At 57.6% G+C, this 26,824-nt stretch overlaps 2 protein-coding genes across 2 annotated transcripts; both read left to right on the plus strand.

The window, feature by feature from the left end:
- The first annotated feature begins 921 nt into the window (after positions 1-921).
- LOC123350009 (immunoglobulin superfamily member 1-like) lies at positions 922-10,282 on the plus strand. Its single transcript, XM_044988343.1, has 10 exons — positions 922-1,003; positions 1,515-1,599; positions 3,015-3,050; positions 5,067-5,329; positions 5,775-6,065; positions 7,413-7,697; positions 8,268-8,558; positions 9,021-9,083; positions 9,985-10,114; positions 10,213-10,282. The coding sequence occupies exons 1-10, from the start codon at positions 922-924 to the stop codon at positions 10,280-10,282; spliced, it is 1,596 nt and encodes a 531-aa protein (XP_044844278.1).
- Positions 10,283-21,380: 11,098 nt separating this feature from the next.
- Positions 21,381-26,381, plus strand: LOC123350010 (leukocyte immunoglobulin-like receptor subfamily B member 4). Its single transcript, XM_044988344.1, has 6 exons — positions 21,381-21,700; positions 22,928-23,212; positions 24,221-24,286; positions 25,004-25,117; positions 25,934-25,961; positions 26,324-26,381. The coding sequence occupies exons 1-6, from the start codon at positions 21,544-21,546 to the stop codon at positions 26,379-26,381; spliced, it is 708 nt and encodes a 235-aa protein (XP_044844279.1). The 5' UTR covers positions 21,381-21,543.
- Positions 26,382-26,824: the final 443 nt, after the last annotated feature.

The following is a 26,824-nucleotide window of genomic DNA, read 5'->3' on the forward strand; positions in this document are numbered from 1 at the left end:
GTGGGGAAAAGTGCTTCCTTGGCTCAGTTTTTAATTGGTCCCCCTGAATCCCAGCACCATTGTCCCCCCGCCCCCAAGCCACTAGACCGGGGTGGGCAAACTTTTTGGCCCGAGGGCCACATCTGGGCATGGAAATTGTATGGCAGGACATGAATGTTCATGAAATTGGGGGTTGGGGTGCGGGACGGGGTAAGGGCTCTGGCTGGGGGTGCGGACTCTGCGGTGGGGCCAGAAACGAGGAATTCAGGGTGCGGGAGAGGGCTCCAGGCTGGGGCGGGAGGTTAGGGTGCAGGGGTTGCGGGCTCTGGGGTGGGGCTGGGAATCGAGGGGTTTGGAGGGCAGGAGGGGGATCAGGGCTGGGGCAGGGGATCAGGGGTGCAGGCTCCAGGCGACACTTACCTCAAGCAGCTCCTGGAAGCAGCAGCATGTCCTTTCTCCAGCTCCTATGCAGAGGCACAGCCAGGCGGCTCTACGCACTGCCAAGTCTGCAGGTGCCGGCCCTGCAGCTCCCATTGGCCGCGATTCCCAGCCAATGGGAGCTGCAGTGCTGGCGTTTGGGGTGGGAGCAGCATGTGGAGCCCTCTGGCTGCCCCTATGTGTAGGAGCCGGAAGGGGGACATGCTGCTGCTTCCAGGAGCCACGGCACACACAGAGCGGGGCAAATCCCTGCTCCCACTCCCTGGCGGGAGCTCAAGGGCCAGCTTAAATGGTCTGATGGGACTGCCTGCATTGGTGATGGGATACCAGGGTGACGATACCTGAGCATAGAGAGAGACCTGCCTAGGAGGGGGAAACCCTGTGTCCTAGCACCCTCCCTCCCTCTATGCAATTGCTTAAAAATAAAGTATCTGACTTTGCTGCACTCAACCTAAGAACTCTGTTTTTCTCCAACAGGAGTGAGCATCGTAGGCTTCGGGAAGCATGTGCAAGAAAATCCATTGTGGGCTGAAGGTCATTTTCAGCATGCGCCAGGATGACACAATCGTCGGTGGCCTGGAGATCAGTAATGGACACCCTGAAGACTTTAGACTTCAAGCGAAGATGTCGATTAAAGATTAAAGAGCCGCCCGTCCATTCTGTATTGAATGTCAACTCCATGTGGGGGTGGGGGTGATCTTTAACGAGGACCATCTACTGCTAAATAGGTTGAAAACAGGGTTGGGGCAATGACGGATCCTGGCTTAACCTCAGTTTTGATGACCAATGGCCATTACAGAGAACTGGGGCAGCCATCTGCTTGTGGAGAAGCCTCATAGATATCGGAGGGCAGCCAGATCTGGCCAGACCCTTCCACAGGGCTCCGCGATTGACAGAGTCAAAGGCCTTTGTCAAGTCGACGAAAGCCACGTACAGGTGCGGATTTTGTTCCCGAGATTTTTCCTGGATTTGGCAGGCAATGAAGTGCATGTCTAAAGCTGCACTGGGATTCCAGCACAATTGCCTCAGCAAGGGGAAGTAATCGGTTTAAGAGGCTACCTGGGCTCCTTTAACCCACTATCTCTCTGCACCCCCAGGAGCCTGGATCCGGCCATGCAGGGAAGAGAATCTTTCAACAGAGGAGCCTCACATGGTGCCACAGCTCATGTCGCAGGTGGGCAGGTTGGCAGACTGAGAGGGAAGGCTGCAGAGTCAAAAACTCCAGCACCAGGAAATGCCAGTTAAGGTTTCCTGAACACCCTTAACTCTGCCCGCTCGAGCATATGCATTACGACGCCATCCTTTAATTGCATGATCACGTATTAATTTAACCTAAATGGGTCCCCAGCTGCTTGAATCCAAAATGTAATAATTGGGGACAGGAGGAATCTGCAGTGGAAGATTGAAGACCAGACCTGGTGGTCTCCTGGCTCCCAGCCCGGTGCACCTTCCCCAAGGCTGCAGGGTACATTGAGTGTGACCTGTCCCCACTGCCCACAGAGACACGGAAATGCTGCAACTTACATGACACTTGGTCAAGCTGACAGCCCCAGGATTTCCTGGGCGTTGCAGAGACCGCTGCTTATTTTGGCTCCAATAGATCTGGCCGGCAGATTAGAACCAACGTGTGAGGGACGCAGGAAGAGATGAGCCATCCCTGACTTCCTGTGTCTGGAGCTCCCAGCTGAGTTCTTCATTTGGGGCTCGGTGGAGCTGGGCACCGGGGTGTTGGTGGCAGCGCTGAGGGGCCCCTCGCTGCCCCCGTCATGGCATCTGCTCTCACTGTCCTCCTCCTCGGTGAGTATTGGAGACAGCCAGGGAGTGTGTCCATGGGGGGGATCTGAGACCAGGGCGTGTGCCCATGGGGACGGGGGCGGGGGGTGGAAATCTGAGACCAGGGCGTGTGTCCATCTGGGAGGATGTGAGACCAGAGTGTGTGTCCAGGGGGGGGGGGGGGGAGGAGCATCTGAGACCAGGGCATGTGTACATGGTGTGTGTGGGGGGGGTGTCATCTGAGACCACGGTGTGTGTCTATGGGGGGGGGAGGTTTCTGAGACCAGGGCGTGTGTCCATGGGGGGGGATCTGAGACCAGGGCAGGTACCCGGGGGGAGGTGGGTATCTGAGACCAGAATGTGTTCCCATGGGGGTGGGGGTCTGAGACCAGGGTGTGTCTCCATGGGTGGGGGGATGTGAAACCAGGGCATGTGCCCATTGGGGTGGGTGTCTGATACCAGGGTGTGTCTCCATTGTGGGGGCGGATCTGAGATCAGCGCATTTGTTCATGGTGGGGATCTGAGACCAGGATGTGTTCCCATGGGGGTGGGGATCTGAGACCAGGGTGTGTCTCCATGGGGGGGGATGTGAAACCAGGGCATGTGCCCATTGGGGTGGGTGTCTGATACCAGGGTGTGTCTCCATTGCGGGGGCGGATCTGAGATCAGTGCATTTGTCCATGGTGGGGATCTGAGACCAGGGCGTGTGTCCATGGCGGGCGGGTGGGTGGGGGTGGGAGTGGGGGGGTGCTGGGGATTTGAGCCCAGGGTGTAGGATCCAGTTGCTCTGGGATCTGGTCCCTAATGACCCGTCTCCTCTCCAGGCTGCTGGCTGGCCGGGCAGAGCGGGATGTCAGGATGTGAGTATCTGTGGGGCTGGGGAAACTTTAGTGTTTAGGACAGGGCTTGGAGAGGGGAAAAGAGGATCTGAGCCCTGAACCTTCACCCCAAAACTCACTTCAACCTCCTGTTATTGACTCATGGGGATGATCCCCAGTGCAGTCAGGGGTGACTCTAGATTGACCCCGGGGGGCTGAGATCTGGGCTGAGAAAGTAGTTAAGGACATTGAGGTCAATGGTAATTGGGACAAATTACAACATGGTTTTACAAAAGGTAGATTGTGCCAAACCAACCGGATCTCCTTCTTTGAGAAGGTAACAGATATTTTAGACAAAGGAAACGCAGTGGATCTAATTTACCTCGATTTCAGGAAAGTATTTGACATGGTTCCACATGGGGAATTATTAGCTAAATTGGAATAGATGGGGATCAATATGAAAATTGAAAGGTGGATAAGGAACTGGTTAAAGGGGAGACTACAACGGGTCATACTGAAAGGTGAACTGTCAGGCTGGAAGGAGGTTACTAATGGAGTTCCTCAGGGATCGGTTTTGGGACCAATCTGATTTAATCTTTTTATTACTGACCTTGGCACAAAAAGTGGGAATGTGCTAATAAAGTTTGCGGATGACACAAAGCTGGGAGGTATTGCTAACACAGAGAAGGACCGGGATATCCTACAGGATAATCTGGATGACCTTGTAAACTGGAGTAATAGTAATAGGATGAAATGTAATAGTGAAAAGTGCAAGGTCATGCATTTAGTGATGAATAACAAGAATTTTAGTTATAAATTGGGGACACATCAGTTGGAAGTAGCAGAGGAGGAGCAGGACCTCGGAGTATTGGTTGATCACAGGATGACTATGAGCCGCCAATGTGATATGGCTGTGAAAAAAGCTAATGAGGTCTTGGGATGCATCAGGCGAGGTATTTCCAGTAGAGATAAGGAGGTGTTAGTACCATTGAACAAGGCACTGGTGAGACCTCATCTGGAATACTGTGTGCAGTTCTGGTCTCCCATGTTTAAGAAGGATGAATTCAAACTGAAACAGGTTCAGAGACGGGCTACTAGGATGATCCAAGGAAGGGAAAACCTGTCCTATGAAAGGAGACTCAAAGAGCTTGGCTTGTTTAGCCTAACCAAAAGAAGGTTGAGTGGGGATATGATTGCTCTCTACAAATATATCAGAGGAATAAATACCAGGGAGGGAGAGGAATTATTTAAGCTCAGTACCAATGAAGACACAAGAACAAATGGATATAAACTGGACACTAGGAAGTTTAGAGTTGAAATTAGACGAAGGTTTCTAACCATCAGAGGAGTGAAGTTCTGGAACAGCCTTCCAAGGGGAGCAGTGGGGGCAAAAGACATATCTGGCTTCAAGACTAAGCTTGATAAGTTTATGGAGGGGATGGTATAATGGGACAGCCTGATTTTGGCAATTAATTCGTCTTTGATTATCAGCAGGTAAGTATGCCCAGTGGTCTGTGATGGGATGTTAGATGGGGTGGGATCTGAGTTACTACAGAGAATTCTTTCCTGGGTGCTGGCGGGTGAGTCTTGCCCACATGCTCAGGGTTTAGCTGATCACCATATTTGGGGTCGGGAAGGAATTTTCCTCCAGGGCAGATTGGCAGAGGCCCTGGAGGTTTTTCGCCTTCCTCTGCAGCGTGGGGCACGGGTCACTTGCTGCAGGATTCTCTGCACCTTGAGGTCTTTAAACCACGATTTGAGGACTTCAGTAACTCAGACCTAGGTCAGGGGTTTGTGACAGGAGTGGGTGGGTGAGATTCTGTGGCCTGCGTTTTGCAGGAGGTCAGACTAGAGGATCGTAATGGTCCCTTCTGGCCTTAAAGTCTATGAGTCTATGAGATCAGAACCAGGTCCCTGTGGATGCAGTGAGGTGTCTGTTAGCCCTGGCGCTGCCCCTGGGGCTGAGCCGTGAGGGCAGGTTACAGACACATGGGGAGGGGTTTGTGTCTCCCCATCTCACTCCTGTTTGTGTGTGAACGCAGCATTCCTTTGGTCCAGACCCTCCATCTCCGTCAGCCCCAGGGGGGTGATCGCCCCGGGGGCAGCCGTCACCCTCCGCTGTCGGTGTTGGTGTTGGGGCAGGAGGCTATTTCTGTATAAAGATGGAATCGAAATCTGGGAGCTGGATGCTGCTGGGGACGAATTCACCATCCCCAGCGCCAGGTGGGAAGACGCAGGAGCCTACAGCTGCCGATCCCACGCCCTATGGGAGCCGCCCAACCGGTCGTACGTCAGTGACATTGTGCGGATCATTGTTGCAGGTGAGGGGCCCGGCTCAGTGTCCCTGTTCCCAGCCCCACACCCAGCCAGACTCTCGGTGAGTGTCCGCCCTGATGGGACGTTCAGAGCCGGGCTCCGCCCTGAGCCCTGGGCCCAGCAAAGGGGACACCTGGCCGGGGATGGTGGCTTCTGTGCACTCACCCATGGGCAGATACTGGCTAGATGGGCCCATTGGGGGCCGGGGATGGGGAGGGGGGACACTGGGCTGGGGGGGCGCATTAAGTAGATAGACGGGTACAGAGGGGAGCTCTGGATTTAGGGCCTCGGGCAGTTTCGGGTGTAGCTCCCAGGAATCTCTGGGATCTCGGAGAGGTTCCTCTGGCTGGGTTTTCTCCCAGGGGCCCCGTTTCTGGGACCGTGCGGTGAGGACGGGGCGCAGTGACTGTGCCGGGGTCTGTCTCACGGCCTGTCTCCTTCTCGCTGCAGAGACCTACTACCCCAAACCCTCCATCTCCCTGCGTCCCAGCGGGGGGGTCGCCCTGGGGGGAGCCGTGACCATCTGGTGTCGGGGTCGGCGCCAGAACATGAGGTTCCTTCTGTACAAAGATGGAAACCCGACCGCGCTGCAGGACGCGGAGCCGACTGGGGATGTGACTCAGTTTCCCATCCGCGATGTGAGCCGGAGGGACGCAGGGAGCTACAGCTGCTGTTATCGCTCCAAATCAGACCCGCCCGTCTGGTCGGAGCCCAGCGACCCTGTGGAGCTGGTGGTAGCAGGTGAATGGCCCAGCTCCACTTCGCCACTCCCAGCCCCACACCCAGCTGAACCCTCGGGGGGGTCTCGCCCTGGTGGGATGCTCAGAGCCAGGTTCTGCCCTGGCCTCAGCAGAGGGGACGCCTGGCTGGATAGTGGGGACGGAGTCACTGGGGGGTCCCGAGCCAGGGGGGAGAAGTAGCCACTGGAGATTCAAGCCTGAGGGAGGGGGGATCCCTGCCCCCAGGGGGAGCTGCTGAGCAGCCATCCTTTCCCAGGGGATGCTCCCCTGGGCTGCCCCTGTTCAGGGGATGCACAGAGGAGTCGGGGCCCAGGGGCTGTCCAGCCGGCCCGGCCCCCAGTACTGAATTCACTTCCCATCAGCCTGGACAGCGGTACACTCCTGGGGGAATTCTGCGCCAAAAAATTAAAAACGCTGCACAAATATTTGAAAATTTGGCAAACTGTTGCAGCTTTTGTTTGTCAAAATAACACAATATAATCACGACATTTTCAATTATTTTGGTCATTTATTTCAAAATATCTGTCTGCCAGTGTGTCTGTAACACTGCAGACCAAAAACAAAAGATTCTGGTAATTTTTTTTTAAAATATATTCCTCACTAGGCACATTAACACAGAACTTTGGTTAATTCATTTAAGTCACAGGCCAGACCTGTATTTCCTGCACCTGTCAGAAGCCGTGCAAAGGTGTGGGGGAGTCGGGGGTAACGGAGGAGCTGAGGAAGAGGGGAGGAACCTGGTAGTAAAACCAGAGATTGTTGGTGTGGGTGGGAGAAGGGTTTTTTTTGGGGGGGGGGGATTGCAGCACAGGGCAGGCAGAGAATTTAATTCCCTCACAGAAAATACATTCTGCCCCAGGCGTGATGCAGTTCCGCCTTTTGCCCACCAGGGGCCGCTGTGGTCCCAGATCAGCGGGCTCCGTTCATGCTGCTGGGTGTTCTGGCGCCACAGCGGCCCCTGGTGGGGAAAAAGTGAAACTGCAGCACGTCTGGGGCAGAATGTATTTTCTGCGGGTAAAAAGCAAAATGATGCAGGACAGCTGAATTATGCATGTCCTAGGGTTGCCAACCCTCTGGGATTGGCCTGGAGTTTTCAGGAATTATAGATTAATCTTTACTTAAAGATTATGTCATGTGATGAAATCTCCAGGAATGCATCCAACCAAAACTGGCAACCCCAGCGTGTCTGCAGCTATGCAGGATTGCCCCGGGAGTAACAGACTGTGGATGCAGTGAGGTGTCTGTTAGTCCTGGCACTGCCCCTGGGGCTGGCGCTAAGGGCAGGTTACAGACACCCGGGGAGGGGTTTGTGTCTCCCCATCTCACCCCTGTTTGTGTGTGAACGCAGAGCTCCCTGCGCCCGGACCCTCCATCTCCGTCAGCCCCAGTGGGGTGATCACCCCGGGGGGAGCTGTCACCATCCGTTGTCAGTGTCGGTGCGAGGCCAGGAGATTATTTCTGTACAAAGATGGAATCGAAATCCGGGAGCTGGATGCTGCTGGGGATGGGGGTGAATTCACCATCCCCAGAGCCAGATGGGAGGACGCAGGGTTCTACAGCTGCCAGTCTCGCTCCAGATCGGAGCCGCCCAACTGGTCGGATCCCAGTGATTTCGTGCGGATTGTTGTAGCAGGTGAGGGGCCCGGCTCAGTGTCCCCACTCCCAGCCCTACAGCCTGCCAGACCCACAGGGGGTCTCTGGGCCAATGGGACCCTCAGAGCAAGGTTCTAACCTGAGCCCTCAGCCCAGCAGAGGGACGCCTGGCCAGGGAGTGGGTATGGAATCACTGCGGGGGGTTTCCCGGCCACTGGAGCTAGGGGGATGAGGGAGGGGGGGATCCCTGCCCCCAGGCAACCTTGGGGTGTCACTGAACCTGCCTGTTTCCCCTTGTAAGAATGGGGATAATCATCCTTCTTCACCTTTTGTCTGTGTCTGTGCAGCACTCAGCACCTCTGACTCCCAGCCCCCTCCTGATCTAAACATTACACCCCACTGGGCCTGGGGATAGAACCCAGGAGTCCTGGCTCCCAGACTGGGGTACAGAGGGGTGCTCTGGATTTTTGGGCAGTTTCAGGCGTAGCTCACAGCGGTTCCTCGGGCTGGGTTTTCTCCCAGGGGCCCCGTCTCTGGGACCGTGCGGGGAGGACGGGGCGCAGTGACGGTGCCGGGGTCTGTCTCACGGCCTGTCTCCTTCTCACTGCAGAGCCCAGATACCCCAAACCTTCCATCTCCCTGCACCCTAGCAGTGGGGTCGCCCTGGGGGGAGCCGTGACCGTCTGGTGTCGGGGTCGGCACCAGAACATGAGGTTCCTTCTGCACAAATTTGGAAACCCAAACGTGCTGCAGGACGTGGAGCCGGCTGGGAACGTGGCTGAGTTTCCCATTCACAATGTGAGCCGGAGAGACGCAGGGAGCTACCGCTGCTGTTATTGCTCCAAATCTGACCCGCCCGTCTGGTCGGAGCCCAGCGACCCCGTGGATCTCGTGATAGCAGGTGAGGGGCCCGGCTCCGCATCCCCGTTCCCAGCCCCACCCCCAGCCAGCCTGTGATGGGATGCTCAGAGCCAGGCTCTGCCCTGAGCCCTGGGGCCCACTGGGGGCGGGGGGTTCCCCAGTCAGGGGGGAGCAGCAGCTGCTGGAGGTTTGGGGCTCAGGGAGGGGGGGATCCTTGCCCCCAGGAGGAGCTGCAGAGCAGGGGCGTTTCCCAGGAGTGTGCTCCCCCTGCTGACCCTGCTCTGGGGAGGCACCGAGGAGTCGGGGCCCAGGGGCTGGCCAGCCGGCTCTGGCCCCAGCGCTGAATTCACTCCCCACCAGCCCGGACAATTAAAGCCGAAAGAAACGCCAGGTCGTGGGCCGAGCAGTGTCACTGTTTCAGCGGCTTCCCCCCCCGCTCCGGACCTGGGTGCTCGGTTCCCTCCCTTCCCCCTCTCAGCTGACGCTCGTTTTTATCCCCCAGAGGGAACCGACCCAGCGAGGCCCCAGGAGCCGCATCCCCCCCCGACGGAGCCGGCGGGAGAAGGTGAGCGGGAGAAATGGAACAATTCATCCCCCAGGGAACAGGGCTCCCGGCTCAGACGCCCACGGGGCCACTCGTGCCGTTTGGAGGGGGATGGTCCCTGCAGACAGAACTGATGGGTTCAGTTTTTCTAGATAGAGGGTGATGGACAGATCCATGGGGACCGACGGCCACGGGTCGGTGGGAATGTGGGTCCTTGGGAACGTAGGGCAGTGGACAGATGGGAGCACGTCTGGCGAGGGATAGAAAGATGGACTAAGACCTTGTGTACTAAGATGGACTAAGACCTTGTGACCTTGTGGACTAAGACCTTGTGTATGAAAACTGGACCCGAAATGACGAATCCCGTGTGGTTCCCAACCCCCACTGGTGATCTCAGAGCGTGTCTGGGCTGTCGGTATTAGCGCCCCCTGGTTTGATACAGCGAGGGAAGGGGGGGTCCCTGACCCACCCCCCAATAGATGTTCTGCTGCATCTGGCTGGGCCCCGGGCACCATCGGGACATGGGGGGCAGTGGGTGACGTCCCAGCCTCCCCCCGCCCGCACTGCCTGGCTGTGTGTGGCAGGAGCCGAGATACCCGGGGCTGGGCTCACTGCACAGCAGACAGGCCGGGGCAGAGGCACCTGTGGGGGTGGGCAGAGGGGCAGAACAGGGGTGCCGGGTGGCTCAGGGGGCAGTTCAACTGCCCAGGTGTCCTGTTCACTGGAGAAACTGGGGCTCAGTCCCCCGGGGCAGCAGGACACAGCCGCCCTGAGGGGTCCGGAGGAGGCCCCAGAGCCGCGGTGCCAGGGGGACCCCAGAGGGGCTGGGCCAGACCTGCCGGACGGGGAGTTGGTGGCTCCGCTCCTGGGGCAGCTGATTTTCCCATCTGAGCCCCTGAGTGACTCTCCCCTTCCCCCGCAGCAGCCCCCCCCAGACGCCCGGATTTCACCCGTACCAACATCGCCCGCCTGGTGCTGAGCGCCGTGATCCTGCTCGTCCTGGGGCTGATCCTGGCCGAGGCCTATTACAGCCGCCCAAGGGGGTGCCCTAGGTGAGGTGACCCCCCCCTTCTGTGCCCCTTGCTCCCCCCAGGGCCTGGGTGCAGAGCGACACGGGCCCCTCTAACCCCCCGTCTCTCTGCACCCCCAGGAGCCTGGATCTGGCTGTACAGAGAAGAGAATCTCCCCAGGGAACGAGCTGCTTCCCCTCGGGGGGCTGAGATGCCTCCACAAATCCCCCTGCCCCCAAACACCCCAGCCTCACGCATCCTGCCCCCCAGACTGCTCCCGATCCGACTGCTGCACCCCAGGATGGAAGCCCCTTTCTCCCTAGACCTGCCCCGCCCTGCATTTCCATTGTATAAATCCCCAGAATTTCCTGTTCCTCTGCCCCCCAAATCTCCCCACCCCAGGGGGCAGCTGTGATACCGGAGCCTCCAAATGTCCCCTCGTGGGAGGTTCAGCCGACGAAGGTGAGTGAGAAGTTCAGGCAGCGTCACGAGAACCTGGACGAACGAACGTTGGGGGGAAAGTCGGCGAGGCAGAAAGACAGGATTAGTCCAACCCGAGCGGCCACCGGACAGACCCCACGGGCCGGGCTGGGGCCTGCCTGGGACACGGGAGAAGTGGGGGAGCAGAAATCTGTGACTCAAAACTGGGCCATTGGAAACAAGGCCTCACTGGTGGATAAAATATTGCAGGGATGGGCTGTGCCGCCCACCACCCCTTTTAGGAGCACTCAACTGACTGCTACGAACCCTGCTCCGTGGAGACGTCCTGAGCAGAGCAGCTGGAGAGAGGGACCCCGACGCCATCGCCCCTCCTCTGGCTGAACCCCCAACCCGGGAGGAAACAGGGTCGGACTTTAACAGCAGCTGCAGCGATGCCGGCTCCAGCCCAGCTCTGCTGGCTCCTCTGCCCCCCCAGGACAGTCGCTAGCGTCTCTGGGGCCAGCGGGGAGACGCCCAAACCCAGGGGATTTTCCGGCTAGAGACTCGCTCCAGCGAACGGGGCCGGGGCTGGAACAAACTGCTCGATTCACACAGCGCCTGCCACGGCTCCCCTGGTTCCTGCTCTGCGGGGTCTGTAACAGCCGGTCCCAGGGGTCAATGGGGGGTTTGCCGTGGGGCTGAGCAGGCTGCAGGCTCTGGACCCTGCCCTGTGTTTAACCCTGTTCAGTGTGGGGCAGGGGCTGGGGCATGTTCGCACCTTGGTCCCTTTATTGCATCTGTTCAGGGCTCCTTCCAGGAGCTGGTCCAAGAGGTAACTATAGCAGGACCGCTTGGAAATAGTGACCATAATACAATAGCATTCAACATCCCTGTGGTGGGAAGAACACCTCAACAGCCCAACACTGTGGCATTTAATTTCAAAAGGGGGAACTACACAAAAATGAGGGGGTTAGTTAAACAAAAGTTAAAAGGTGCAGTGACTAAAGTGAAATCCCTGCAAGTTGCATGGGCCCTTTTTAAAGACACCATAATAGAGGCCCAACTTCAATGTATACCGCAAATTAAGAAACACAGTAAAAACTAAAAAAGAGCCCCTGTGGCTTAACAACCATGTAAAAGAAGCAGTGAGAGATAAAAAGACTTCCTTTAAAAAGTGGAAGTCAAATCCTAGTGAGGCAAATAGAAAGGAGCACAAACACTGCCAACTTAAGTGCAAGAGTGTAATAAGAAAAGCCAAAGAGGAGTTTGAAGAACGGCTAGCCAAAAACTCCAAAGGTAATAACAAAATGTTTTTTAAGTACATCAGAAGCAGGAAGCCTGCTAAACAACCAGTGAGGCCCCTTGACGATCGAAATACAAAAGGAGCGCTTAAAGACGATAAAGTCATTGCGGAGAAACTAAATGGATTCTTTGCTTCAGTCTTCACGGCTGAGAATGTTAGGGAGAGTCCCAAACCTGAGCTGGCTTTTGTAGGTGACAAATCTGAGGAATTGTCACAGACTGAAGTGTCACTAGAGGAGGTTTTGGAATTAATTGATAAACTCAACATTAACAAGTCACCGGGACCGGATGGCATTCACCCAAGAGTTCTGAAAGAACTCAAATGTGAAGTTGCGGAACTATTAACTAAGGTTTGTAACCTGTCCTTTAAATCGGCTTCGGTACCCAATGACTGGAAGTTAGCTAATGTAACACCAATATTTAAAAAGGGCTGTAAAGGTGATCCCGGCAATTACAGACCGGTAAGTCTAACGTCGGTACCGGGCAAATTAGTCGAAACAATAGTTAAAAATAAAATTGTCAGACACATAGAAAAACACAAACTGTTGAGCAATAGTCAACAGTGTTTCTGTAAAGGGAAATCGTGTCTTACTAATCTATTAGAGTTCTTTGAAGGAGTCAACAAACATGTGGACAAGGGGGATCCAGTGGACATAGTGTACTTAGATTTCCAGAAAGCCTTTGACAAGGTCCCTCACCAAAGGCTCTTACGTAAATTAAGCTGTCATGGGATAAAAGGAAAGGTCCTTTCATGGATTGAGAACTGGTTAAAAGACAGGGAACAAAGGGTAGGAATAAATGGTAAATTCTCAGAATGGAGAGGGGTAACTAGTGGTGTTCCCCAAGGGTCAGTCCTAGGACCAATCCTATTCAATTTATTCATAAATGATCTGGAGAAAGGGATAAACAGTGAGGTGGCAAAGTTTGCAGATGATACTAAACTGCTCAAGATAGTTAAGACCAAAGCAGACTGTGAAGAACTTCAAAAAGATCTCACAAAACTAAGTGATTGGGCAACAAAATGGCAAATGAAATTTAATGTGGATAAATGTGAAGTAATGCACATTGGAAAAAATAACCTCAACTATACATACAATATGATGGGGGCTAATTTAGCTACAACGAATCAGGAAAAAGATCTTGGAGTCATCGTGGACAGTTCTCTGAAGACGTCCATGCAGTGTGCAGAGGTGGTCAAAAAAGCAAACAGGATGTTAGGAATCATTAAAAAGGGGATAGAGAATAAGACTGAGAATATATTATTGCCCTTATATAAATCCATGGTACACCCACATCTTGAATACTGCGTACAGATGTGGTCTCCTCACCTCAAAAAAGATATTCTAGCACTAGAAAAGGTTCAGAAAAGGGCAACTAAAATGATTAGGGGTGTGGAGAGGGTCCCATACGAGGAAAGTTTAAAGAGGCTAGGAATCTTCAGCTTGGAAAAGAGGAGACTAAGGGGGGATATGATAGAGGTATATAAAATCATGAGTGATGTTGAGAAAGTGGATAAGGAAAAGTTATTTACTTATTCCCATAATACAAGAACTAGGGGTCACCAAATGAAATTAATAGGCAGCAGGTTTAAAACAAATAAAAGGAAGTTCTTCTTCACGCAGCGCACAGTCAATTTGTGGAACTCCTTGCCTGAGGAGGTTGTGAAGGCTAGGACTATAACCATGTTTAAAAGGGAACTGGATAAATTCATGATGGCTAAGTCCATAAATGGCTATTAGCCAGGATGGGTAAGGATGGTGTCCCTAGCCTCTGTTCGGCAGAGGATGGAGATGGATGGCAGGAGAGAGATCACTTGATCATTGCCTGTTAGGTTCACTCCCTCTGGGGCACCTGGCTTTGGCCACTGTTGGTAGACAGATACTGGGCTAGATGGACCTTTGGTCTGACCCGGTACGGCCATTCCTATGTTCTTATGTTCCCCACTCTGAACTCTGGGGTACAGATGTGGGGACCCACACGAAAGACCCCCTAAGCTTATATTCCACCAGCTTAGGTTAAAAACTTCCCCAAGGCACAAATTCCTTTCTAGCCTTAGTATCGCTGCCACCACCAAGTGATTTAAACAAATATTCAGGGAGGGCCACTTGGAGCCCTACCTCCCCTAAAATATCCCCCCAAACCCCTACACCCCTTTTCCTGGGGAGGATTGAGAATAATATCCTCACCAATTGGTACAGGTGAACACAGACCCAAACCCTTGGATCTTAAGAACAATGAAAAAATCAATCAGGTTCTTAAAAGAAGGATTTTAATTGAAGAAAAGGTAAAAAGAATCACCTCTGTAAAATCAGGGTGGTAAGTACTTTACAGAGTAACAAAAGACTCAAGAACACAGAGGATTTCCCCTCTAGGCAAAGCCTTAAAGTTACAAAAAAGGGATAAACCTCCCTCTTAGCACAGGGAAAATTCACAAGCTAAAACAAAAGGTAACCTAACGCGTTTCCTTGCTATTACTTACTATTTCTGCACGACTAGATGCTTAGTTCAGATATGCTTAAGGAGATGGAATTTCCCTGCCTGGTTTCCTGGCTGGCTCCGAGAGACACAGACCAAAACCTTCCCCCCCAGATCTGAAAGTATCTTCTCCCCTTATGGGTCCTTTTGGTCAGGTGCCCCCCAGGTTATCTGAGCTTCTTAACCCTTTACAGGTAAGCGAGGAATTAACCCTTTACAGGGTAAAGAGGGATTTTATGCTACTCTTAGCTGTATGTTTATGACGGTATCTCCATGAGCACAACAGGGTGCAGAGCGATTTAGCCGCTCGTGCTTCTGGACCTCCCCATGGTGGGCGTTTGTGGGGAGGTGGCTGGGGGGAACCAGGAGTTTGGGGGAAGTAGGTTGGGGGTGTCAGGAGGGGGGTTGAGGGGGCTCTCCCCCCAGAAGGTCAGAGCTGTGGGGGGGGGTTAGGATTGTTGGGGTGTCTGAGGGGGGAGGGGAAGATGGTGCCGGCTGGAAGGGAGCTGCCATTGCTACCCTTCAGCAGCTTCCCCTTTCACTGCCCCCTCTTGTTCCTGCCCCCTCAGTCCTGGGTCCCCCACTTTCTTTCCACTCAGTCTCCTGCCCCCCCACCTTCCTCTGCCCCACATTCCCTGCCCCATAATGACCCCCACATGCCTCCTCTTCCCCTCCTCTCTTCCTCCTCTCCACCCCTCTAGATACTCCTGCCCCCCCACATTCCCAGCCCCCCAGTGCCCTCTCCTGCCCCCCTTCTCTGCTCCCCACACTTTGCCATGTAGCCCCCTCCCACCCTCAGTGGGTCTGAGCTGGAAGTGGGGAGCAGGATTGTTTCCTGCCAAAACCCCTGCAGAGCCGGCACGGGGAGGGAGAGGGGACGGGGCACCCCCCATGGCCATGGGGCAGGTTCAGCCTGAAACACACATGAGGGAACCCCAAATCCCCCCTCCTCTGTCACTGTCCTGCCCCAGCCTCCCCTCAGCTCCTGCCCCCTCAGTCTCAGCCCCCTTTCCCCTCCCCACACATTCTTCTTCCCTCCCTCAGCCTCACACGCTGCCTGGTCTTTAATGGCCCCCCGCAGCCTCCTGTCCCCTCAGCCTCCCTGCCTCATGGGGAACAGGCCGGGTGGGAGATGGGGGCTTTGTGGAAGATGGACTGATGGGGGAGGGGACAGGCCGGGGGGCTCTTTCCCATGTAGCTGCCCCCACACAGCAAAGCAGGGGGCCAGGATTGCTGAGATGGGGCAGCTGTGTGTGGGGATAGGGGATGGGGGCAGAAAGGGGGAGGGGAGGTGGGGCATGATGGGACACAACGGGGTGAAGGGACACAGGATGGGGGGCAGAACTGGGGGAATGAGAACCTGAATGGGGCGAGGGGGGGACGTGAGGGAACTCAGGCTCGGGGGACAGAATGGGGGAGGGGACACAGGCCAGGGGGCTGAGGGGCCCAATGGGTGAATGTCATGGATGGGGGGTGAAGGGCAAACGAGCTGGGGAGCCAGAGCTGGGGCGTCTGCCGGGGAAGGGGTTGTCTTGAGCTCTGTCCCCATGTTCTTGCCCCCTCCCCTTTCTGGGGGGCTGGTCTCTGCCCCCCCCCGTGTCCCTTTTGCAGCATCCTGGGGTCGAAGAGGGAAGCTCGGCTCAGCTCTCGGCCCCTGTGAGCTCTGCCCTGGGCCCTGAGCTGCGCAGGCCCACGGCCCCGGGGATGGGCTGGGGAAGGGACACGGGGCCTTTCACCTCCAGGGGGCTGGGTCTGATCTGTGCCCTTTTCTCTAAGCACCAGACCCCACCCCCCAACCAGAGCCAGGGAGAGAACCCAGGAGTCCTGGCTCCCAGCCCCCTGCTCTAACCACCAGGCACCACTCCCCTCTCAGAGCCAGGGAGAGAACCCAGGAGTCCTGGCTCCCAGCCCCTCCCCGCCCCAATCACTAGACCCCACTCTCCTCCCAGAGCTGGGGTATATTACAAGGTAGCTGCTGGGGCATCAGGTTTATGCCGAGTTTCACTGAATCTCTTAGTCTCTAAAGTGCCACAAGGATCCGCGTTGATTTTTTTCAGTACCAGAAACAGGAAGCGCGCGCCGGCTCTGGGCAGACTTCCCCTTTTCACAGATTTACTGGTTCCTCCGTTCCTCCTTTAACAACTCAGAGTCTAAATTTACCGCTACATTCACCCCCCCTTACAGGTGCCGGAAACCACAACCCCTCCCAGCCCTACACCCCTCTGGCCTGCCTCTGTCTCACACCACTGCGCTAAGAACTGCGTCTGCAGCGACACTACCCGAGAAGGAGGTTGGCCAGGCCCCTCCACCCTCATGCTCCAGGGTGGGAATTGGGCCCAGCTGGGTCAGGAAGGAACCTCTGCTCCGCTCCATGGGAGAGGGTCGCTCCGTGGGGGGCACAGTGTGTGTGTGGGGGGCCCTCCTCTGCTCTGAGCTGCTGCTCCAGGGAGGCTAGACGGGCCTGTTGGAAAAGGTCAGGGCAGCCTGGTCACCTCTTGATGCCTCCTGAGATTCCCCCATTCCCAGCTGGTCTCTGGACTGGGCAGCTCCTGTGTGGGGCTGGGAGGTGATGGCGACGGCTGGGCAGCTGCAGGAGGGGATGTGGTTTGCTGGGCACTGCAGGGAGCTGGCTTTGCTTTGAGCGTGGTAGATTTGGCCTGGAGATTGCAGAGGAATCATCTGATGTAGAAGAAAGGGGCCGAGCGCATCACGGGCCCCCTGGGGCTGCAGCCCCCAGCGCAGTTCCTCATTCTGCTCGCACTCGGGTCTCAGGCTCGGTGGAGCTCAGTACTGGGGTGTTGGTGGCAGCGCTGAGGGGCCCCCCACTGCCCCATCATGGCGTCTGCTCTCACCGTCCTCCTCCTCGGTGAGTATTGGGGACAGTCAGGGCGTGGGTCCATGGGTGGGAGGGGGGTGGGATCTCAGACCAGATTGTGTGCCCACGGAGGGGTGGGGATCTGAGACCAGGACGTAGGATCCAGTTGTTCTGGGATCTGGTCACTAATGAGCTGTCTCCTCTCCAGGCTGCTGTCTGGCCGGGCACAGCAGGGCGTGGGGAGGTGAGTATCAGTCTGTGGGGAGGAGGGTAACATCAACGATGGGGGAGGGGATGCATGGGGTGGGGAAAAGAGGAACTGAGCCCTGAATGTTCCCCCAAACTCAACCCAGACTCCCCCTGTGAGCTCAGACCCGGCCCCGTTGTTCTGTGCCACTCGCCCCCCCACTCCAGAGTAACTAGCAGCTGAATCTGGCCCCCGGGGTCTGGTGAAGCAGACGGGAACCATCCCCACGTTGTGAGGATCGGGGTTGGGGGGCGACACGTGGCTTTGTGTCAGCTCATACAAACGCTAACAGGGCCTGTCCGTGGGCTCTGGATTCCCCTGGGGGAACCGAAATGTTCCTGGTCAGTGCAGCCATGGGGGAGAACCCCCCAGATCCACCCCCACCCCCAGATCTTCCCCCAGACCCCGATCCACCCTCCAGCACCCTCCCCTGCACTCACAGCCCCCCCGGTTCCCAAGGCCTGGGGAGGGGGTGGAGTGGGGGCGAGGCGGGATGAAAAGGGGCGAGGCGGGGGCGGAGCAGGGGCGGGGGCCATGGGGAGGGGGTGGAGCTGGGGCAGAACAAGGGAGGGAAGAGGCAGAACAGGGGCTGGAGCAGCACATAGCTTTCCTGGTGCCCTGCGCAGCTGCGTATGGGTAGGGACGGCCTTGACTACACAGTCCACCTCCTTTACCTGCCTGATGACTTTGAAGGGGCCGTCCCAGGCAGCTTGTTCTTCCTCACGGGGAGGAGGAGCATCACCTGCTCCCCGGTAGCGTAGGAGCGGGCACGTGCTGAGCGGTCGTACCAGACCTTCTGCTTCCTCTGGGCCCTGGCTAGGTTTCCCCCCCACTCGGCCCTCATCAAGTCCAGGGGCCCCCTCGTCCTCCTCCCGTACAGCAACTCGAAAGGGGAGAACCCTGTGGATTCCTGGGGCACTTCCCTGTATGCGTACAGCAGGCGGGGTAAATACTTATCCCAGTCCTGCGGGTGCTGGTCCATAAATGTTTTCAGCATCATCTTTAGGGTCCCATTGAACCTCTCCACCAGCCCGTTGGACTGAGGGTGGTAGGCTGAGGCCTAAGTGTCTCGGACCTCACATTTCTCCCACAAGCACTGGAGCAGGGTGGACATGAAGTTAGACCCCTGGTCTGTAAGGACCTCCTCGGGGAACCCCACTCTGCTGAAAATAGCCAGCAGCGCATCTGCCACGGCGTCTGCCTCGATAGAGGACAAGGCCACCGCCTCAGGGTAGCACGTAGCGAAATCCACTACCACCAGGATGTGTTTCTTCCCTGCCCGGGTCACCCTGCTGAGGGGCCCCATGGCCACCTTCTGGAAAGACTCCTGTATGACGGGCAAAGGTCTCAGCGGTGTTTTCCCCTTGTCCCGGGCCTTCCCCACCCTCTGGCAGGAGTCACAGGACCTGCAATACTGTCGGACAGCGTCAAAGACCCCAGGCCAGTAAAAGTTCTGCAGCAGCCTCTGCCTGGTGTGCTGGATGCCCTGACAGGGGGATATCCTGGGCCAAGTTTGCGGCGGTACCTCTTGGGAGCCACCAACTGCCTCCTGGCTTTCCAAGGTTCAATTTGCCCCAAACCAGCACAGGAATCCCATCGCCCACAGGAATCTCTCCTGGCGGTCCTCCCCCTGGGACCCTGCACCGCTGTGGCCAGCCAGGGCCCTCAGCTTCTCCAGGGAGGGATCCTCCTGCAGCTCCGTCTGGAATTCAGCTGCTGGGTTGGGGGATACAGCCCTGGCTGGTGGGGCCTCAGGTTCCCCGCTTTGGGGTGGAGGCTCCGGCCCAGCTCTGTTGAGCTCTACCCTCAGCGCCTCACTTTCCCGCCTTCGGGAGGTCCCACATCCCTCGCTGGCTCTGGCTAAGGACCAGGGCGCTCTGAGTGCCATCCGGCCAGTCATAGAATCAGAAGATCAGGGTTGGAAGGGAGCTCAGGAGGTTCTAGTCCAACCCCCTGCTCAAAGGGGGACCAACCCCCAGACAGATTTTTATCCCAGTTCCCTAAATGGCCCCCTCAAGGATTGAACTCACAACCCTGGGTTCAGGAGGCCAATGCTCAAACCACTGAGCTCTCCCTCCCCCCTCATTACTCCCTTAGCACCTCGGTAGGCAGGTGATCGCGCACCCCGACCTCTTTGGGTCATGTTGTACTTAAAGTATTTCACAGGGTCTTTTCAGGGGGGATAAGGCAAAGCGCCACATTTATTAATTAACGTACATGTATTAATTAACACTGTATCATATGCATCTGATCTATATCACACACACACACAAGCACACTCCGTCTTGTTGTTATTACCAACCAGTTGCTCCCCTTAACTGCACTGGCCAGGTGTGTTAGATGGGGGGTGGAGCCGGGCTTCTGCCGATCCGGATCGATGGCCCCATGTCGACAAGACGAGACCCGGGGTCCTCTGCAAGACCCCTCCCAGTTATAGCAGCTCCCCTCTCATGCAAATCTGCACCAGATGCAAACTCTGCGTCTGTGTCAGTCAGTCACCCGTGGCGCTTCCTTCTGGGGGTTGTCTTAATGCTGCCACATTTATTTTCAAAGAGGGGGATGTTTTCAAAAGAAGGTGCTGGCTCCTAACTCCCGAGGGCCTCAGGATGTCTGATCTTTAATGAGCCCCCTTGACAAGTTTTACTGTCCTTGGGTCTGGCTCCCATCCCCTCTCCAAGGGGTGCAGCTGCCTGGAGGTGCTGCCTTCCTCATTCACACCTCGTCCATTCAACAGGGCAATTGATGAAAAGGGGGCAGATCTTATTCTACTCCTGGGGAAAAGACATTTTTCTTCTGCCTGACCTATCCTTAGGGGCTATAACGTTATACCGAGGCACAATACAAAGTCTCTATATAAGGATTTGATAGAAAGTTCCCATATCAAAGGACTTGATACAAAGTTGTATGAAAACAGGGGTCACACAGGGATAAACCCCGTACCAGGTTATATGAAGAGGCACAATACAAAGTCGTAGGAAAGTTATGTGAAGATGCCTAATGCAGAGATTTATCTACACGTCTCCCTCCGGTCACAGACTCTATTTCCAGGGCCGGCTCCAGGCACCAGCCGACCAAGCATGTGCTTGGGGTGGCACCTTGGGGTGGGGCGGCACTCGGGTTTTTTTTGGTTCGGCGGGGTGGTGCTGGAGGGTTTTTTTTGGTTTGTTTTTGTTTCCACTGAGCGGGGGCATGTTTCAGCGGCACGGCGCTCGTGGGGGGGCTTTGGGCGGCATGGTGCTCGGGGGGGCAGGGCTTGGGTGGTGTGGTGCTCGGCAGGGCGGGGCTTCGGCATCATGGCACGGGGGGGGCTTGGGCGGTGCGACGCTCAGAGGGGTGGGGGCTTGCATGGTGCGGCACTCGGGGGGGCGGGGCTTCAGGCGGCGCGGCGCGGCACTTGGGGGCGGGGCTTCAGGTGGTGCAGCGCTCGCGTGGGGCCACCTGAAGCCAGGGCCGGCTCCAGACCCCAGCGCGCCAAGCGTGCGCTTGGGGCAGCATTTTGCCGGCAGGTGGCAGGCGGCTCTGGCGGACCTTCCGCAGTCATGCCTGCGGGAGGTCCACCGGAGCCGCGGACCAGCGGACCTCCCGCAGGCATGACTGCGGAGGGTCCGCTGGTCCCGCGGCTCGGGTGGACCCCCGCAGGCATGCTTGCGGAAGCTCCACCAGAGCCGCGGGACCGGCGACCGGCAGCGCATCCCCCGTGGCATGCTGCCATGCTTGGGGCGGCCGGATTCCTAGAGCCGCCCCTGCCTGAAGCGGCAAAAAAGTCAGAGCCGGCCTTGTCTATTTCCAACCACGGGGTAGAGGGCAGAGCTGCTGGGGGGCCACAGGTCAGGCCCCCTGGCTGGCCTAAGGTGGGGCCGGGTGGGGCAGGTGATCTCTCATGCAGCCGGGTCCTGAGCTACATCTGGGTGAACCCCCTGCCCCCGAGCCCCATGGGCAGGCAGTGCCAACCCTGGTAGGGGACAGACTCCTAGAGAGGCCGAATGACAGATGGACTGAAATGGGGTGGAGGGGAGGCGGGGGGTGGGTGGGTGGGCTGTGTCTCCTCTGTTTAACTTCTGTCTCCTGTTGAAAGCAGGGCGTGAATTTCTCAAACCCACCATCTCGGTGAGCCCCAGCAGGGTGGTGGCGCTCGGGGGAAGCGTCACCATCCGCTGTGAGGGTCGGTTCCTGGGCGTGGAGGTCATTCTGCATAAACCTGGACACCCGAACATGCAGGTGCAGACGGTGCCTAATGGGACCGTGGCTGAATTTCCCATCCCCAGTGTCAGCTGGGAAGATGGAGGGAGCTACACCTGCGACTATCGCTCCATAACGGAACAGAGTCACTCATCATATCTCAGCGACCCCGTCGAGATCATTGTAGGAGGTGAGGGAGGGGCCTGGCTCAGTGGCCCTGCTCCCAGCCCCATACCCAGCCAGACCCTAAGGGGGGTCTCTGCACCAATGGGACGCTCAGAGCCAGGCTCTGTCCTGAGCCCTGGGCCCAGTAGAGGGGACACCCGGCCAGGGACAGGGACGGAGTCTCTGGTGGGTTCCCCAGCTGGGGGGGAGAAGCAGCTGCTGGAGATTTGGGGCAGAGGAAGGGGGGATCCCTGCCCCCAGGGGGAGCTGCAGACCAGCGGGGAGGGGGCTTTTCCCAGGCAACACATCAGTTAGGGGGTGATGGGCGGAGCTGAAGGTTATAAACCTCAGTGTACAGTAGAGACTTACACAGTCCCCTACAAGTCAGTGGTGGTGCTGTGCACAGAACTCAGGAGTCCTGGCCCCCATGCCCCCTGCTCTCTCCACTAGACCCCACTCCCCTCCCAGAGCCAGGGACAGAACCCAGGAGTCCTGGCTCCAATCCTCCTTGCTCTCCCCACTAGACCACACTCCCCTCTGTTAAAGTCAGGCTCAGGACTCACAGTTTGTCAGACCACTCTGTTTTATTAGCACAGTGGCTCTGCTAATAACACCCAGAGAATGTGAGCACCAGGCAAGACCCACACTACCTTATTTTATACAGATAAAAAGGGTGCAAACTTGACAAGATAACAAAGAAAGCAGAACTGACAAGTTCACCGGAGGCTAGATACATAGTTAATTTCCTTACTAACTTCTACCAATCTCCGGTTAATGTTCCACCATTAGCTTAAGTGGACTCATTGTTTATGCCTTAATGTTTCTCTTCCTGACACCTGTATTTCAACATTTATTTCTGCTTAAAGGTACATACAGCATTTCTTTAATCCTTTCTATTTTAACAAGATAATTTATTCTACTTTCACACCTCCCAGAGCCAGGGAAAGAACCCAGGAGTCCTGGCTCCCAGCCCTCCCCGCAGAGAAGCCAGGGAGTGAATGGACCCTGGAGACTGTCCTGGCCTGTCACCCGCCGGGGAGCAGAACTCTGGGCCCCAGGGGCTGGGGTGGCTCCGTGTCTCATGCTGTGAGCCCAGGGCTGAGGGGAAACTCTGGCCCCTGTGGAAAGGGATCCAGGAGCCCGTCCCCAGGGCCGCCAGGTCTGACCCACCACTGAGGCCGCGTGGTGAGGACGGGCCCCAGGAGTGAGTGACGGGGCCTGTGTCTCACGGCCTGTCTGCTTCCCACTGCAGAGCCCAGCTACCCCAAACCCAGCATCTCCCTGAGCCCCAGCGGGGGGGTCTCCCTGGGGGCAGCCGGGAGTGTCTGGTGTCGGGCCCAGCGCCAGGGCATGAGGTTTGTGCTGAATAAAGAGGGACGTCATTTCCCACCTGTGGATTCGGTCGGGTTGGAGGCTGTGTTTCCCATCAGCGCCATGAGCCGGGAGGACGGCGGGAGCTACAGCTGCTCCTATCACAGCAGATCGGAGCCGTTCGCCGTGTCGTACCCCAGCGACCCCGTGGAGCTGGTGGTGAGAGGTGAGGGGCCCAGCTCAGCGTCCCCGTTCCCAGCCCCTCCCCCAGCCAGACCCTCACGAGGGCTCGGTGCCAATGGGACACTCGGAGCCAGGCTCTGCCCTGAGCCCTGACCCCGCAGAGGGGACGCCCGGCTGGGGAGTGGGGACGGAGTCACTGGGGGGTTCCCCAGCCAGGGGGAGCAGCAGCCCCTGGAGACTCGGGGCAGGGAGGCTACTTTAACGCTGCCCCTTGTGCGTAGGAACCGGGAGTCGCTATTTAATCCCGTGATCCCATCGCCTCTGTTCTCTAGGCCCCGTCCCAGGCAGTGCCCCGGCTGGGGCTGAATGAGGCAGGGGCTGCAGGAGAATCAGTGGTTGGTGGACACGGTGCTGGGCTGGGACCCAGGAGATCTGGCCCAGCTCCTGGCGCGGCCACAGACTCTGTGTCATGGGAGCACATCGCGGTTTTAAGAAGTGTCCTTCCTTGGGAGGGGGGGGGCCTCAATCTTGGGGGAATCTCAGGCCACGTGCCCACAATCTGAGATGCCCACAGTTAGTGGAGACCTCTGCAAATGCTGGCCTCAATGGTGCTGGAGCCCTTGTGTTGGGGGAGCATGTAGGGGCCACATCATGATCAGAGCCCCATTGTGCCGGGTGCTGCATAAACACAGAGTGAAGAGAGTCCCTGCCCCTGGGAGCTCACTAAAGAAAGTGAATCGGTCTGTGCCTCAGTTTCCCCCTGTAGAATGGGGATAAAGATGCCTTGCTGACTTCCTTCCTGAGAGCTCCCCCAGCCCTGAGACCCCTGCAGGTAGCGAGACCTCCTGCTGTCCCGGTGCTCAGGCTTCCCCTGCCCGCTTCCCACTCCCCCGTGCTTCTGCGGGGGACCAGGGTCGGGGTGCTGGGGCTTAGCCCGGCCTGCTCGCCCGGCATCTGATCCACCACTGGTCGCGAAGGGTGGGGGGCGATCTCTGAGTCGGTGTTTCAGCCCCTCCCTCCGCCCTGACAGACGCTGGTTCTATTCCCGCAGGGGGAACCGACTCGGCCCAGCCTGGAGCAGCACCAGCTCCCACCCTCCCGGGCAGCGCGGGGCCAGGTACCGGGGCTGGGGGGGAATCTACTGAGTCTCAGATTATGGGGCAGGTTCCCCCAGTGGTTGCCCAAGGGGAGGGATGGAGGCTGTTCTCAGGGGCAGTGACTCCTGCCCCCCCCCGCAGACGGATTTGGGAGGGGAGCGAAGCCTCCTGCTCGGACACGAACCCGCCACTAACTGGGCAGCTGGAGGCTTCCTCTGGGGGCAGCTGGGCCCATCAGTGGCCATGGGCGGGGGGAGGGGCCTGGAGCTTCCTGCGAAGCCGCCGGGAGCAGCCATCATGGGAGGCGGGCGGGATACCGGGCTAGATGGGCCCATTGGCCTGAGCCGGTGTGGCCATGAGGAAGGGGGTGAAATGCCTTAGAAATGACGGCCAGGCTGGATCAGACAGCGCCCCCTAGCGCTGTGCTGGGGCAGTGGGGCCAGCCCTGACCGATGGGGAGAGCGACCCCTACTGAGCCCCCCATGCCCTGCAGCCCAGCACCCCCCATGGATCCCGACCTACCCCCTGCAGCCCAGCACCCCCAACGCAACCAATCCCCCAAATCTTGCTGGCTCTGATCCCACTTGATTCCCCAGGACCCCCCAACATCCTCCCCATAGAATTTTCTGTTGCCTGCACCCTGAGGTGTCCCAGCCCCTTGGGCACTGCCGGGGGTGGGAGGGGCTGGGGGCCGGGGGGAACAGACCAGCCACTCACAGCCTACTGCTGTTTCCCAGGTGAATCAAAACCACTGGCTCTGACTTGGGCCATCACCGCCGGGGTGAGCACAGCGGCCGCCATCCTCCTCTTCGTCCTTGTGGCCTTCGTCTGCTTCAGAAAAACCCGAGCCAGTGAGTGCCCCGCCCAGCGAGGGAAGGGTTAAACCTGCCGCTAAGCAGGGTGGGGTGGGGTCACAGCTTGGCTGGGGGACTGTGCCTGGAAAGCCAATTATGGGTGGGGTCGGGGGCTCAGCAGGGCGTTCTGCTGCCTGGGTAATCCCTGTGCCCACAGCTGTCCCGCCCCAGAGGGGCTGCATTTAACCAGTCCCCACACCCCTCCCCAGAGGTGGCTGCATCTCAGCACCAGGCCAGGGGGTCCCTGTAGAAAGAGCCACCAGCACCGAGCCTCTCAGGTTCATGGGGTGCCAGGGGAGCTGACCGGCCTGTGGATCAGGCTCCTGCCTGCTATGGCAGGGTTCTCAACCTGGGGGTCAGGACCCCCCAGGGAGTGGCAAGGTTATTACAGGGGGGGGGGTCATGAGCTGTCAGCCTCCACCCCAAACCCCGCTTTGCCTCCAGCATTTATAATGGCGTTAAATATATAAATACAAATAAATTAAACTTTTTAATATATAAGGGGAGTCGCACTCAGAGGTTTGCTGTGTGAAAAGGATCATCAATAAAAATATTTTTAGAGCCAGTGAGCTACGGTGTTGTGCTGCCCCCTGCTGGTCCGGCCCAGCCCAGCAGGGATCCAGGCTCAGCACCAGCCGCAGAGGGGACCCCCCCAGACCCCCTATCCTGCTGCCCTGTGGGGGTGAGTGGCCGGGTGCTGGGACTGGATCCCTGCTGGGCTGGGCCGGACCAGCAGGGGGCAGCACAACACCGTAGCTCAGTGGGTGATTCTCAGTCGGCTCATGGGTGATTCTGGTTTGTGTCCCTCTGCAGGAAAAGGAGCCGCACCGAGACTGAGCAGGTAGGAACCTGGCTCCTCCCCCCTCCCAATGGACCTGCCGGGGTCACAGGGCTCCTGGATTCTCTTCCCGGCTCTGGGGGGAGTGGGGGGTGGGGGCCAGGACGCCTCAGAGATGCTTTGGGCCTGACCCCAGGACAGCTGGAGTCACACCACCCCCACCCACCACCCACCCCGGAAAGCAGTGACACCCCCCCCATGCAGCTTCCAGCTGTTCCTCTGTTCCAGCCTCTGCCTCTCCCTGTCCAGCAGCTCCCCAGCTCGGCTGCTCCGTGAGGCAGGGTGGGGGACTCTCTGGGTGTGATGGGGAATCTCCCTGCGGATGGGGGGCTATGACATTTACAAGTGGATTTTCTCCCTTTTAGCACCAGCCCCTTGGGGGTGTTGAAGGCCCCGGATCAGCAAGACTCCATCTGTGAGTAACACACCCAAGGGGGTACCAGGGTGGGGCAGGACCCCTGGAGAGGGGCGGGGCTTGTGGGGGCTCCACCCACATGGGGCGGGGCCTGATTTACAGCTCCTGCTGGGCGGCACTAAGCAGAGGGTCCCAGAGGTAGCCGGTGTCAGCGGAGCTTCTTGCCTCCATCCCCACCAGCTTCCTGGGGGGGGGGTCCCCCTCCCATCCCCCTCTAGTTCAGGGACTCCCTCTGTGTGTCCCCCCTTCTCCCCCCGCGGCCTGGAGTTTGTGTGTCCCCCCTTCACTTCACCCAGGCATCCTGACTCCCAGCCCCCCTGCCTCGCCATAACCCCCTAGACTCTGCTGCCATCTCTGTGCCTCAATTTTCCTCTCTGTAACACGGGACTAATGACCCTGGCCCATGCTGTGGGGTGGGGGAGGGGTGGCTCTGCCGGGCTCTGACCCCCCT

Source organism: Mauremys mutica, chromosome 15 (genome assembly GCF_020497125.1).
Source record: "Mauremys mutica isolate MM-2020 ecotype Southern chromosome 15, ASM2049712v1, whole genome shotgun sequence".
NCBI classification, from domain to species: Eukaryota; Metazoa; Chordata; order Testudines; family Geoemydidae; genus Mauremys; species Mauremys mutica.

Bases quoted from the DNA above. Each gene is read 5' to 3' on its own strand.
- LOC123350009 (XM_044988343.1), top strand. From the start codon at position 922: ATGTGCAAGAAAATCCATTGTGGGCTGAAGGTCATTTTCAGCATGCGC. The intron at 1,004-1,514 runs GTAATGGACACC...CTGCACCCCCAG, and splicing joins CGTCGGTGGCCTGGAGATCA to GAGCCTGGATCCGGCCATGC. The intron at 1,600-3,014 runs GTTGGCAGACTG...TCTCCTCTCCAG, and splicing joins CTCATGTCGCAGGTGGGCAG to GCTGCTGGCTGGCCGGGCAG.
- LOC123350010 (XM_044988344.1), top strand. From the start codon at position 21,544: ATGCAGGTGCAGACGGTGCCTAATGGGACCGTGGCTGAATTTCCCATC. The intron at 24,287-25,003 runs GTACCGGGGCTG...GCTGTTTCCCAG, and splicing joins CCCGGGCAGCGCGGGGCCAG to GTGAATCAAAACCACTGGCT. The intron at 25,118-25,933 runs GTGAGTGCCCCG...GTCCCTCTGCAG, and splicing joins CTTCAGAAAAACCCGAGCCA to GAAAAGGAGCCGCACCGAGA.